Source organism: Diplotaxodon limnothrissa, linkage group LG12 (assembly GCF_057381915.1).
Source record: "Diplotaxodon limnothrissa isolate DT_005_m linkage group LG12, D_limnothrissa_male_GT1.1, whole genome shotgun sequence".
In the NCBI taxonomy this organism is placed as follows: domain Eukaryota; kingdom Metazoa; phylum Chordata; class Actinopteri; order Cichliformes; family Cichlidae; genus Diplotaxodon; species Diplotaxodon limnothrissa.
Window position 1 is genome coordinate 16,842,853 of NC_140607.1, and position 13,384 is coordinate 16,856,236.

General features: G+C 39.4%; 2 protein-coding genes across 3 annotated transcripts in view; both read left to right on the plus strand.

Moving 5' to 3' along the window:
- Positions 1 to 53: 53 nt before the first annotated feature.
- Positions 54 to 8,034, plus strand: smn1 (survival of motor neuron 1, telomeric). Its single transcript, XM_085367219.1, has 8 exons — positions 54 to 153; positions 869 to 940; positions 1,021 to 1,140; positions 4,404 to 4,595; positions 5,031 to 5,198; positions 7,303 to 7,377; positions 7,546 to 7,653; positions 7,891 to 8,034. Exons 1-8 carry the CDS (start codon positions 106 to 108, stop codon positions 7,945 to 7,947), a joined length of 840 nt encoding a protein of 279 aa, XP_085223345.1. The 5' UTR covers positions 54 to 105; the 3' UTR covers positions 7,948 to 8,034.
- A 4,350-nt stretch (positions 8,035 to 12,384) lies between these two features.
- rtkna (rhotekin a) overlaps positions 12,385 to 13,384 on the plus strand; it is a 53,434-nt gene continuing 52,434 nt past the window's right edge. For both annotated transcript variants that reach the window (XM_085367214.1, XM_085367216.1), the window contains exon 1: positions 12,385 to 12,593. In XM_085367214.1, the coding sequence (XP_085223340.1) occupies positions 12,483 to 12,593 (111 nt within the window). In that variant the 5' untranslated portion in view covers positions 12,385 to 12,482. The remainder of the gene's footprint in view (positions 12,594 to 13,384) is intronic.

Consider the following 13,384-nt stretch of genomic DNA (forward strand, 5'->3'; position numbering starts at 1 on the left):
CGCAAGATATAAACGTCGCAATGCTGTACGTCACAATTTCCGACGCACGCTGCTAGTTAGATGTTTAGGAGTTAGCGGCTAGCACTGGATACAGCAATTGTTCACATGGCGAACGGATGCAAGGAAGTGCTTTTTACGCGCGGAACTGGACAGGCGAGTAATAATGCAGTATTACGCGGAGGAACATGACTTATATGACGCTTCTATGCTGTCTGTACAGTTGTTTGAGGCGGTGAGCTATATAGCTAAAAGCTAAACCAACGTTGAGTTAGGCTAAGTTAAGATATGAGAAAAGTAATAAAAGAAGTCAAGCCGGAAATACACAATATACCAGATGTGCTTCAATAAACAAAACGTGGCTTTATTGGAATATACCATTGTGGATATGCGTTACAAAAATGCTTTACAAAGTAGTTTTAGGTTGAGTTGCAACAGTTCATAGGAGACAACGGTGTACTGTACAATAAGCCTAAAATCCTTTGCATCCTGCCTCTGTTTTTGCATGCACTGCTTGTAAGATGCTTCATTATAATTGTGGATTTAAGACAGATTTAAAAATAATAATAATAATTTAGCAACATTTAATGTGTTCGTCTTTTTGTATGCTGTTTATCCTGTTTTCTACGAAAGAAATTGATTAATTATTCATCATAAATTGTTTAAAGTCTTTCTGCTCTTCAGCACACCGTCTTTTACTATTTAGTGAATTATTTTGACACATCAAATAAATATTGGCTGTAAATGTCATCTGGTTTGCAGGTATTATTTATTATTTTTAAATCACGTAATGTTTAGCCATTATTTATTTATACCCATTAAAAACACATGTTTGTATTGTAAAGACTCCAAATTTGTTGTTCTCTTCCAGAGTGATGATTCAGACATCTGGGATGACACCGCACTGATAAAGGCTTATGACAAGGCAGTTGCATCTTTCAAGGTAACTTGGGATTATTGCAGTATGTGTGAATGTTAAATGTTGTTTGCTATTTTAAAGTCTCTTCTTGATTTGCGTGTTAGACTGCCCTTAAGGGTGAAGATGAGCCACAAATCTCAAAGAAAAACCAACCAGGAAAGAAACGCAAGAACAACAAGAAGAACCAGAGTAGGAAAAGAAACAATGCAGCACCAGAAAAAGAGGTGAGGAACTGGAACTAAAGCTACAGATACATTTGAAGGGGAAAAGGTTTAGAGTTAAATATTTACACATGATTTACAAAGTTGTCAGAGGTATCAAACTGGAGAGTACATTTTAACATAAGTCAGTTTAGATTCTGTGTTTCAAATCAGTGGTCGAAATGTGTCTTTCATTTACAGTTTCTACAGTTATGGTTAGAAGTTTAACTACACTTATCACAAGCATGATTGTCATCATAATTTTAAGGATTTTAATGATTTCTTTGAACTGTTCTTTTTACTTTGTGGAGTGATTGCACAGCATACAGTGGGGCAAAAAAGTATTTAGTCAGCCACCGATTGTGCAAGTTCCCCCACTTAAAATGATGACAGAGGTCAGTAATTTGCACCAGAGGTACACTTCAACTGTGAGAGACAGAATGTGAAAAAAAAATCCATGAATCCACATGGTAGGATTTGTAAAGAATTTATTCGTAAATCAGGGTGGAAAATAAGTATTTGGTCACCTCGAACAAGGAAAATCTCTGGCTCTCACAGACCTGTAACGTCTTCTGTAAGAAGCTTTTCTGTCCCCCACTCGTTACCTGTATGAATGGCACCTGTTTGAACTCATCATCTGTATAAAAGACACCTGTCCACAGCCTCAAACAGTCAGACTCCAAACGCTGCCATGGCCAAGACCAAAGAGCTTTCGAAGGACACCAGGAAAAGTATTGTAGACCTGCACCAGACTGGGAAGAGTGAATCTACAATAGGCAAGCAGCTTGGTGTGAAAAAATCAACTGTGGGAGCAATCATCAGAAAATGGAAGACATACAAGACCACTGATAATCTCCCTCGATCTGGGGCTCCACGCAAGATCTCATCCCGTGGGGTCAAAATGATCATGAGAACGGTGAGCAAAGATCCCAGAACCACACGGGGGGACCTGGTGAATGACCTGCAGAGAGCTGGGACCAAAGTAACAAAGGTCACCATCAGTAACACACTACAACGGCAGGGAATCAAATCCCGCAGTGCCAGACGTGTTCCGCTGCTGAAGCCAGTGCATGTCCAGGCCCGTCTGAAGTTTGCCAGAGAGCACATGGATGATACAGCAGAGGATTGGGAGAATGTCATGTGGTCAGATGAAACCAAAGTAGAACTTTTTGGTATAAACTCAACTCGTCGTGTTTGGAGGAAGAAGAATACTGAGTTGCATCCCAAGAACACCATACCTACTGTGAAGCATGGGGGTGGAAACATCATGCTATGGGGCTGTTTTTCTGCCAAGGGGACAGGACGACTGATCCGTGTTAAGGACAGAATGAATGGGGCCATGTATCGTGAGATTTTGAGCCAAAACCTCCTTCCATCAGTGAGAACTTTGAAGATGAAACGAGGCTGGGTCTTCCAACATGACAATGATCCAAAACACACCGCCCGGGCAACAAAGGAGTGGCTCCGTAAGAAGCATTTGAAAGTCCTGGAGTGGCCTAGCCAGTCTCCAGACCTCAACCCCATAGAAAATCTGTGGCGGGAGTTGAAAGTCCGTGTTGCTCGGCGACAGCCCCAAAACATCACTGCTCTTGAGAAGATCTGCATGGAGGAATGGGCCAAAATACCAGCTACTGTGTGTGCAAACCTGGTAAAGACCTATAGTAAACGTTTGACCTCTGTTATTGCCAACAAAGGTTATGTTACAAAGTATTGAGTTGTATTTTTGTTATTGACCAAATACTTATTTTCCACCCTGATTTACGAATAAATTCTTTACAAATCCTACCATGTGGATTCATGGATTTTTTTTTTTTTCACATTCTGTCTCTCACAGTTGAAGTGTACCTCTGGTGCAAATTACTGACCTCTGTCATCATTTTAAGTGGGGGAACTTGCACAATCGGTGGCTGACTAAATACTTTTTTGCCCCACTGTACATCCTAAATGGGTTTTAAAATCAAGAATGTGGTGGACAACTCATTTTTGGGAGGTGGATTTTCTCTAATCCACACAGAGTGAAAAGTATAAATGCAGGCTTAAATATATACATACGTTCACTTAAATATTTTAGTAAGTGGTGCTGAAGGTTCAACAATGACTTAGAACTTGGCAAGGCCTATTAACTTGTCATTAGTGATCATGATTGACTAAAACAAATAGTTTCTCTGCCATCATAAATAGGATTTGCATGGCAGCAGTTATTGGATTGACCGGTGCTTGTTACAATAGGAAACTCCAGGCTATTCTATGAAGGTCTAAGAAGGAGATTCGTACATTTATACGAGTTGGGATGGTTTCGGAGCTGTCCCTAAACAACTTCAGATTTTAAGATAATCAGTTTAAACAATTGTAAGCAAGTAACAGTTACTTGGACACGTGACCTCTCATCCAAGGTCTCAAAGAAGACCCAATCTGTCACATTCTCAGATTAGATGAAATGTGTTAGGATGTCCAGGAACAACCCAGGAACTGCTGAGGCTCAAGTCTGCCATGAACTGGAAACTGCTGCAACATCAGTGTCACTGTACACAGTGAAGCAAGTTTTGCATCACTGTGACGTGGAAGGGTGCCAACCAAGAAAGAAGCACCTTCACCAAAAGATCTTCAAGCCTGCCTGAAATTTGCAGCAGCCCACATGGACAAGCCAAATGTCTTGTGTAGAAAAGCTTTATGATCAAACAAGACAAAGGTTGAGCTATTTGTCCACAATGACAAGAGGTCTGTTTGGAGCAGTAAAGTTTAAAAAAACTGGGAAAACTGGGTGTTCCAAAAGGACATTGATCCCAAACACACATCAAAACTGGATTTAGAATGGATAAAGCAGGCTAACATTAAGCTTTTGGAATTACCTTCCCAAAGCCCGACCGCACCCCCGTTGAAATTTGTGGACTTTGCTTAAAACCTGGGTTTGTGCAGGAAGCCAACAAATTTAAATGAACTCTAGTAGTTCTGCTGAGAAGAATGATCAAATATTTAACCAGAAATACACCAGAAGCTTGTTGATGGTTACCAAAAGCCATCTGGTGGAGATGCGACTTGCTCAGGGACATTTAACGCGTTATTCGGAGTATATGTATATTTGCCTTATGTATACTTTTGATCCCATAGAAATTTAATTTAAACTTGTGCACCTCTTCTGCACCATGTTACCATGACATTCATGCCCATGATGAGTATTTTTTTCTGACCACAACTGTATCCTGTTGGTAATTCAGAGACATTCAAAAACAGTGTTGTTTACACATGTTTACACTTTCACTTTAATTACAGTTTATGTTGTGTCACAGTGGCAGGTTGGGAATTCATGCAGTGCTTACTGGTCCGAGGATGGCCAGCTCTATGCAGCCACGATCGCCTCCATAGACAAGAAGAGAGGCACTTGTATAGTTGTTTATACAGGCTATGGCAACGAGGAGGAGCAGAATCTTGAAGACCTGCTGTCAGAGTTTTCGGAGGGTGATGAGGAATCAAATACCAAGGTAAACTAGTGCAAATAAATGCATTCACATAACAGCAGCACAATACAAATAACAATTCAGTTATTAGAAAATGGTAGTATTGTTCCCTGACACAATTTGCACATAGTTTTTACCTTCATTATTCACATCATTGCACATCATGAATGTTAAAATAGCAAAACTAATATTGTGACCAAATCAGGCTTAAATATTTTTTTACCATTTTATCAAATGGTGAGTCATGGAAATCACTGCCGATTAACAGATTGCTTTCTTAGTCTATTAAAACTTAGGACTAAGGATGGATAGATGGGTTAGCGCTTTCTGTTTTTGTCTGGATCATTTCTTACTGCTTCCCAAACAAATTCAGATATGTTTATGGATTTCTCTGTATTTGTTCCCAGTGGTGTGAAATTGGGGAGAAAGATCAAAGCAGTATGTCTTTGCTATCCATAGGTGCATGAAGCAGAATCTTCAACGGAGGAGAGTGACAGGTCAGCTACTCCAAACCAGCACAAACAGTCACCTAATAAGGGCCACAAGTCCAAGACCCACAAAGAATCACCTCCTATGTGGGCTCCTGGATTTCCTCCAATACCACCTCCCATGCATGCTTTCAGACAGGTAAGAAGAAAGGCTCTTTAGGGAGCTGATTCATTATTAGTCTGCCAACAAAATTACTTTCATGCTTATTTTTGTTTTTAAATTGTGATTAAATCATTTTCAGGTATTAATTAAATTCCCGATAGGAGGTTGAATGTTTGTTGTATTCAGAAAGAGGAAACGTGAGCAAAGTGTTTATAATCTGAACACTAAAGATAGAATATGAACATTTATTGCAGGACTGGATTGTAATAGGCCCAATTTCTTTATGTGGACCCAACTGTAAAGAGTAGAAAAGAAATAGTGTGTTTTAAAAAATATTGTACATTATCTTAAGCCTTCTTTGAGCCTCTACATGCTGACTGTTCAGTTTAAAAGCATACATACACTTATTATGGACATGAATTTGTGGCTTTTAGTGCTTTCCAGGAAATGTGGGGACTAATGCTTGTAATAATGATTGATATTAAAAACAAAAAAGTTTTAACTAATCTTTGACTTGAAATCAAAAAGCATCAGAGTTATAAATACAAATCATCAACAAATTTGCTTAAATGTTCTTTTTTGTTTGTTTGTTTGCACCATGATATACATATTTTACCTCTTTTCTTGACAAAAGTTAAAATCTTAAATTTATGGTCTTCTGGCACAGCTCTTACTAAGCATATTTCACTTTTTTATATGGTTGTATTCAGCTATTGAATTTTATTTCAAATGCCTTATTTTTACACTGAGCTTTGTGTTTTATCCAACTTTAATGAGTGTTTGATCATCGTCCTGCAAAACGACAACTGTTTCCAGGTTTCAAACATCTATCTGATGTTTTGAGCTTATGATGAAGAATTCTGGAAAGTCCTTCTCATTCATTAACTTATATTCAGAGGTGCACATAAGTGGTCCGCAGGTGCGCATTCACTGTCAAAATAAAAAAACGCGCACCAGATAAGAAGTTGCAACGCGCGTTTGCATACATATAAAAAGGCACTGTTTTTGTCCGCTAGAGTGGGATTTTCACAGCATATTCTGCACCACATCTCTGTGCATTCATCGTTTGTTTGAAGCCAGCTCACCTCCTCACCACTTTTCCGGGAATATGCGCTGCTTTTGCGGTTCGGACTCCTTCTGACATTTCTTTGGAGGTGGAGGAACACCAAAGTAATTGCTTAAAGGAGCTTCTTCGACATCTTTAAGAGTTCTAAACAAATGTCTGTCCTCCTCCAGAAAATCCTATGTACACAAACGCGTTGCAACTTCTTATCTGGTGCGTGTCTGTTATTTTGACAGCAAATGCGCACCTGCGGACCACCTATGTGCACCCGTGCTTATATTAATTTAACTGGCAGTAGATCAGCCTCTCAGTATGATGCTGCCACCACCATGCGTAACAATCATGATGAGGTTTAAGTGTCTCAGCTTTTTTTTTTTTTTTTTTTTAATTCTCATGTGGGAAGCAACAAACTTTATTTGAGCTCGAAAGTTTTGATTTTGGACACCAGCCACTTGGTCCAAAACCTCACTAACTTTGGACTGTGACAATGTTGTTTAAGCAGCTTCTGTTTCATGACAAGCCTGCACTTTGTGATTATCTTTGAATTTGCATTGGTGTAGAAATGCTTACAGTAATCATTCCTGTCTTGTCCGATGTTTCGTTGGTATTGATCAATCCAGTTAGTGTTGTTGAACTAACCTTCCTTGGCACAGAAAAGTTACCACTTAGGCAGACACTAACCAAAGCTAAAAGGCCATGCACCTTGCCCTTTTTTTCTAGACCTCTTGCATTAACAGTTGGAGTGGATTTGTTTTTTAATAATCCCTACCACCACCACATCACCTCTATCAGGCTGGTCTCAGCTCCCCAGGCTTAACAATGTGCAATCATTTTGCCTCACAGAGCAATTCAAAGATATCAATAAAAGCCTAATATTTCCATGATATTTATGTCCATGTTGAGAAGAAGTTATTTTGAGTAAAAGAATTGGAAGACATCAGACTGCGCTTACTTCAGTTTAGATAAGTTTCCCTAATGAAAATAGTTTCAAGCCTCTCTCGTTATCTTGGGTACTTTATGTGGTAATGATATTACAAGCTGTTGATTTCCATCTTTGTGTCTTTTGTCTTGCACCAGGGGAGCAGCAAGCGATCTGGTAGTCATGGGCCTGTACCTCCTCCATGGCCTCCCATGATGCCTTTTGGTCCACCGGTGAGTTGGGATCAATTTTTACCCTTAGCAAAGCTAAAGGAGTGTGTTTACTCTACAGCAGGTAGATACAGTTTAGGATATAACATGTTAGGGTCTAACAAATGGCAACGTTAAACACCAACAACTGCATCCTGAACATTCGCTCTGCTGTTGATGCCTCCACCTTAGATGGTTCCTCCACCTCCACCAATGAGCCCTGACATGGTGGATGATGAAGCCTTGGGCAGCATGCTCATCTCCTGGTATATGAGTGGATATCACACAGGATACTATCTGGTACGTGCACAGAGCCCTGCTGGCTTCTTGGGAGGTTATAACATGGATTTGGAGCTTGTACATACCTCACCTTTTGTTATGCTGTAAATAGTAGTCAATTGTTTATGGTAATGTTGATGCTTTTCCTTTGCCTTTTTGGTTAAGTTGCTTTATTTTTCCTTTCAGATTTTTAGGAATATGTAAAAGTCATGGATTCATAAAATGAGTAATATTTTGGGGGTTATTGTGTTTTCGTAGGGGCTGAAACAAGGGCGCAAAGAAGCTTCCAACTGGACAAAACAGCATCACAAATGAAGTCCTGCTTGTTATGTCTGTCTGTTCATATGAAGTAATGGAAGAAAGTTTTGTATTCTTTGTAAATAGATGAAATAAAGACTATGAGAACACAGCGGGTACCTGTTCTTGGATATAGTTACAATTATGCTAGAAAAGACTGTATACATTATTTTTTTGTACAGTGCAATTGCTTAATAAGATCCACTTTATCACTTTAAAAAAAAAACATATTTTCTAATTGATTTTACAGAATGGCAAAAAAAACCCAAAGGATTACTGGATATTACTTGTGTGTATGCGATGAACTCAGTAGCATATGGTTGTAATGGCAAATATTGTCCAGTAGAAGTCAGACTGGTGTAATGTATTTATAGGAAAATGTGGCATGAATACATCATCAGCTGTTTTTTAAGTCCTGTTCAAAACAACGGCCGCACAAAGGAACATTTTATGCCACCATTAGTTTGTATACTGTACACTTGCCATCCTTAGAATTCGATTCCAACCCAGACTTCAGTCCTGTGTTTAGTCCCTCTGGTGATTTCCACACTGTTAATTCAGAGAGTCTTTCCAATATGTTCCTTGGATACGAGCTCCCCATTTTCCCTGAGGTATTCCCTCATCTGCTGCCCGATATAGAATCACATCCATCATAATCTTTTTCAGCTCGCATCACGTAGACGCATATTTCAGGCTGATAGAAGGCACAGTTTCAGCTACAGACAGTATTACAGTGAACTAGTCGTGCAGATAAAGATTGATTAGAGAAAAGTACTGAGACATTAGGACCACAGACAGATACAGACAAATGGAGGGAAAAACCTGTGGAGGCGTCACGGTGTGGATAAATATATATTAACATGCTACAGCCTTAACAATCACCCAATTAACGCCTTTGGAATATTTTGGACCTGTGGGCACTCTCCAACACAATCAACATCAAATGAGGGAATATTTAATAAAAGGCTTATGTTTCGAGGACTGAAGCAGTTCTAATGCAATTTCTCTGCCAATTTTTCTTTTTAATGTCTTTTGTACTTGACAAATTCTTTGGGAGATATTTCCAGTAGGAACACCTAGATTTCAAAACTCCATTTTGCCACAAATTAGGCATATTACTTTCTTGGCTCTAATATTTTGTATAATGACAACTCAGGGTCTGCTCGTGACTTTCTTTCCGATGTCCTGAAAACTATGCTGGAATGTTTGAGGTTTAATAGTGTAGGAACAGAGGAGGAAATGGGACGATGGTTGCAGATACTTTGTTCATTTTTATATTTAGAATATAGAAAACCACATGCAATTACAGTGGCAACAGCCACAATCATGCTGCTGAAGCTGTGCCACATTCATTTCATGAACATATTTCCTATATTTCCTCTACTTTATGCTCATTCTTCCTGAAGTGGTGAGCAATTTGTGTGTGAGAGCGAGAGAAGGTTGAACAGAATATGGTTTTGTGATAGGTTGTAACAGCATGATTGTCTCCTGGCTTTTTTTTGTTTTGTTTTGTTGTTTTTTTTATACCATGTGATCTTCCTCCAGCTGCTCCATAGCCATTGCTTGACAGAAGAGCAGTCTCTTTGTTTGTGTACTGGCTGTGGTCAGCATTTTATTGCCCACTGTGACTGCCAGTGTTTACTGCTGTATTTGATTCTCACTGCAGCAGTCTTTTTGTTTTCTTTTTCTTTCTTTTTTTGCTGTTTTGTGTGCATGTGCGGGGGCAAAAGAGAGAGAACAGGAGAAGAAAGAGGGACGGTAACAGGAGAAAATGTAGTTTGTGGAATTTACAAATAGAATATGCACTATAAATGAGGGGTGATAAACCAGACATATCTTTTCCCCACAGATGGGTCTAAAATCTGCCACGGCGAGGCTTGCACATAAGCCCATTAGGCTTGCCTGACTCTGCAGCAAACTGAGCTGCCCAAAGGGCTCAGTGGAGCCCAGTGAGGAGTTGAAAGGGGGTCAGACCTTGCTTGGGAAAGCACCGCTCCCCTCTGTGACTGTCTACCCCCTACTGACCAGAACTACATGAAGCATGTAAACATAATCTGCATTTCACATAGATCCTTCTAGGAAACAGACAGACATCCAAGTGAGATCGCATTGCTGCATGAGTTACAGTGCCTTTAGCTATTTACCCAAGCTCCCAACATCAACAAACAACCTGCTTTTAGATAAGAGACTTTGGGGGATTTTTAGAGAAACGGGAGCTGTGCTAACCCCTTTTCCTTTTTCCACAAAGATAGAGCGCCAAACATTCACTGCAGTCAACATTACATCTTGAAAATAGTGGCACAAACACCATTAACACCAAACGCAACAAAATGTTTGTTGACACAGTTAAATATAAATTTGCACTATTAAGCAGAACTGGTAAAACTCAGCTCTATGTGTTAAATCACAGATTTAAAGTGTCGGTGAGGGCTGCGTACCAACCTGAGTAAAGTGGCTGCGACAGAGAATTTGAAAAGCAGCGCTATTTACATATTTACATACAAAGAAGTGCCAGCAAACAATCACAAAATTAATATTTAAATATTGGCAGACAGACAGCTGTTTATGATTCAGACAGAAGTCAACAAAACAAATAATAATTTTAAAAAACAGCAATATATGATACCAAGGTAATTACATATTATGTATGAAAGCAGTTAAAATAAATAATAAGATCATTACAGCCAGCATTGACTCACACTGATCCCTGTCTAAGACTTTATTTTGCTGAACTGATTTCCAGCCTAGGCTTTTTAACTTTTGTGTGTCTTTTTTGCATAAAGGAGTATTTGAAATATGGGATTGCAGTAAATGGATGGATAACTGACAAAGCCCAGACTTCTCTTTTGCCTTGAATAGTTGAAATATCACAAGTGAATTGCTCAATTTATCAAAGAAAGCAGATCTAGAAAAGTGTTTTTTGAATTTGAAGCATTCAGACAAGACGTGCAAAGTATCAGACATTTGTGCTGATGACCTTCAACAAAGGCAACCGGTTCATACAGTAACTTCAAGGGATGCGTATCTGATTTATTTTCTTATTTTCTTATGCTTTTGAACTGGATGAAGGCCTCTGTCTCTTTTCGTGGACGTGACCTCGGTGTCAACGAGAAAGAGCCTCGATTACCTTCTGACCCAGAAGCTCCAGCACAGTCACAAATTCTGATTCACGTTCTTGCTGGGTCGTCATGCTCTGTTGCAGATGCTCATAAATAAAACGTCTTACCATGAAAGTAAAGTCCATACCCCTATCTTTACAGCCCCGTAAAGTGGCTACATTATTGATATTAGGGAAAAGAGAATTCCAGAGGAGCACATAATGACTGTTATAAACATTATGTTTAAAAAGATCCTTATAGCCTCCTTTTATGAGTGGCTACGAAAGCCTTCAGCTGGCAGCTAAAGCTGCCGATAAAACCGATTTTCATTGTCATCCCAGTGATGTGAACACGAGCAATTAATACAACTGAGAAACTTTCGCTTATTAAAATATATATGGAAATGGGATTAAGAATAGCAATGTGTTACACTTTGACAATAATGCCTAGGAAACACTGGAAAAGCAGACAAGGCTCTCAAAATAAAGGCTAATTGGACTTTTTTCCCTTCTTATTTATTTATTTGCTTATATGGGACGGAGAGATTTCGCAGGTCTTTCCTCCCCACTGCTGTCAGACTCCATAATAAAGACTTTAACTGATCAAGCACACACATCCATACATATGCAATAATACTAAGTGCAATAATCCTTTCTGTCATCGTTGTATTTTTACTCAGTTGTATATAGTATTTGTATTTGTATTCTATTTTTATCTTATTGTATATTTATTTTATTTTATTCTACTGTATATAGTATTTTATTTTATTCTATTCTGTACAGTTGTGTACTGTATTTATTCTTATTGTATTCTAATTTTTGCCTCATAACTTTTGCACTGTCCACTTCCTGCTGTGACAAAACAAATTTCCCACGTGTGGGACTAATAAAGGTTATCTTATCTTATCTTATGTAATTTATTTCATGGTGCATACTACACCTTAATGCTTAAATAGTTTGTGTTGTGAAAGAGTTTCCAAGTAATCGCTTCAGTGAAAAAGGAAAAAGAAAGGAAAAAGAAAAAAAGTGGGCCTGCAACAGGGTTTTCGAAGTGCAATAGTGAGTCTCTGCCATTCATCACCAGTAGAGGTCTCTGGATGCAGAGCAGGGCAAAGTTAGGTCTCAGTCAGCTGTACCACATGGGGTGTCACTGTTGGACGCACTCGGGACAGTGCTGTGAAAACTGGGAAACTGCTGACAAGGAAGGCCCTTCAATCGCTCTTTTCCTGCCAGAAGACCTGCTTCAGCCTCTCACATCAGAAGGAGCGCCGGTGTTTTGGGGTGGTTGCTTAAATTTTTGTGGGCTTTTTTGTTTTTTATGCCAACCTGGTTCTTGTGCGCTTTGGTTGTTCGGCAGTTTTCGAAGCGGCTTCTTACGCTTTGCGCTCCATTCAAGTTGAACTAAAACGCTCCACACGGGGCTTGCCCTGACTGAAGTTGCCAGAAAGCAGAAACGATGTTTTGCCGAAATCAAACAGCGAGAGCCACCGTTGCTCGCGGCTCTGCCCTTGAAATGGAGATACGGCGGGGGAAGTTCAGAAAGAGCGTTTTCCTGGACACATCCCAGGTAGACTCTGATTCTCCGATTCTCTTATCGCAGCCGTCTCAAACACACATACACACACAGAGAGAGAAGAGAAATGCTCTGTTTACAACTTCGACTGATCTCACTCCCTCTACAAACCAAAATATCTGGTAGACTTTTAATCTTGCTCCGAATGCGAGAGTGTAGCCTGCTTTGCTCGGCACACACACAAAAAAACTTAATTAAATTGCACAGGAGAGCTGATGCTGCTGCTGCTGCGCTCACGTCTTCAAATTAAACGTCTAATTGCAGCATTTCCAAACCGCTTTACCCGACTCTAAATAAAAACTAATAATGTACCCGCAGAGACTTTAACGTGTCTCTATGGTAACTTCCTCAGCCTTGTATTGTGTAGTTTTGGTTATGATGCTTGAACCTTCAGATGCTTTTCTTTTTCTTTCATTAAATGTATTACATTATTAAATCATTACACATCTCTCTGACATTTTATCTGCAAACTTTCTCAAAGCAACTCACTTTTAATTCTTTTTAAATGTTTCACTTTTGACTGCTGGGCAATACATCCTCAACAATAAGTTGGGAACTAGGTCAAAGCTGTAGTCCTGTGTTTTCCCCCCTCAGCTGTTTGTCACTGGATTAGAACTGCAATTCTTCCTGCATGTTTTCCCTCTTCCTGCTTACAAATCGCCCATGTCAGCATCTGCTTCATATTAGCCACTGTTTGTCAGTAAAGCAGGCAGGCTTAGAAGTGACTTCCAAACTTACCTCTAATTATTTTTACTCACGATCCACTTTAATAGTGTTTGGGTGGA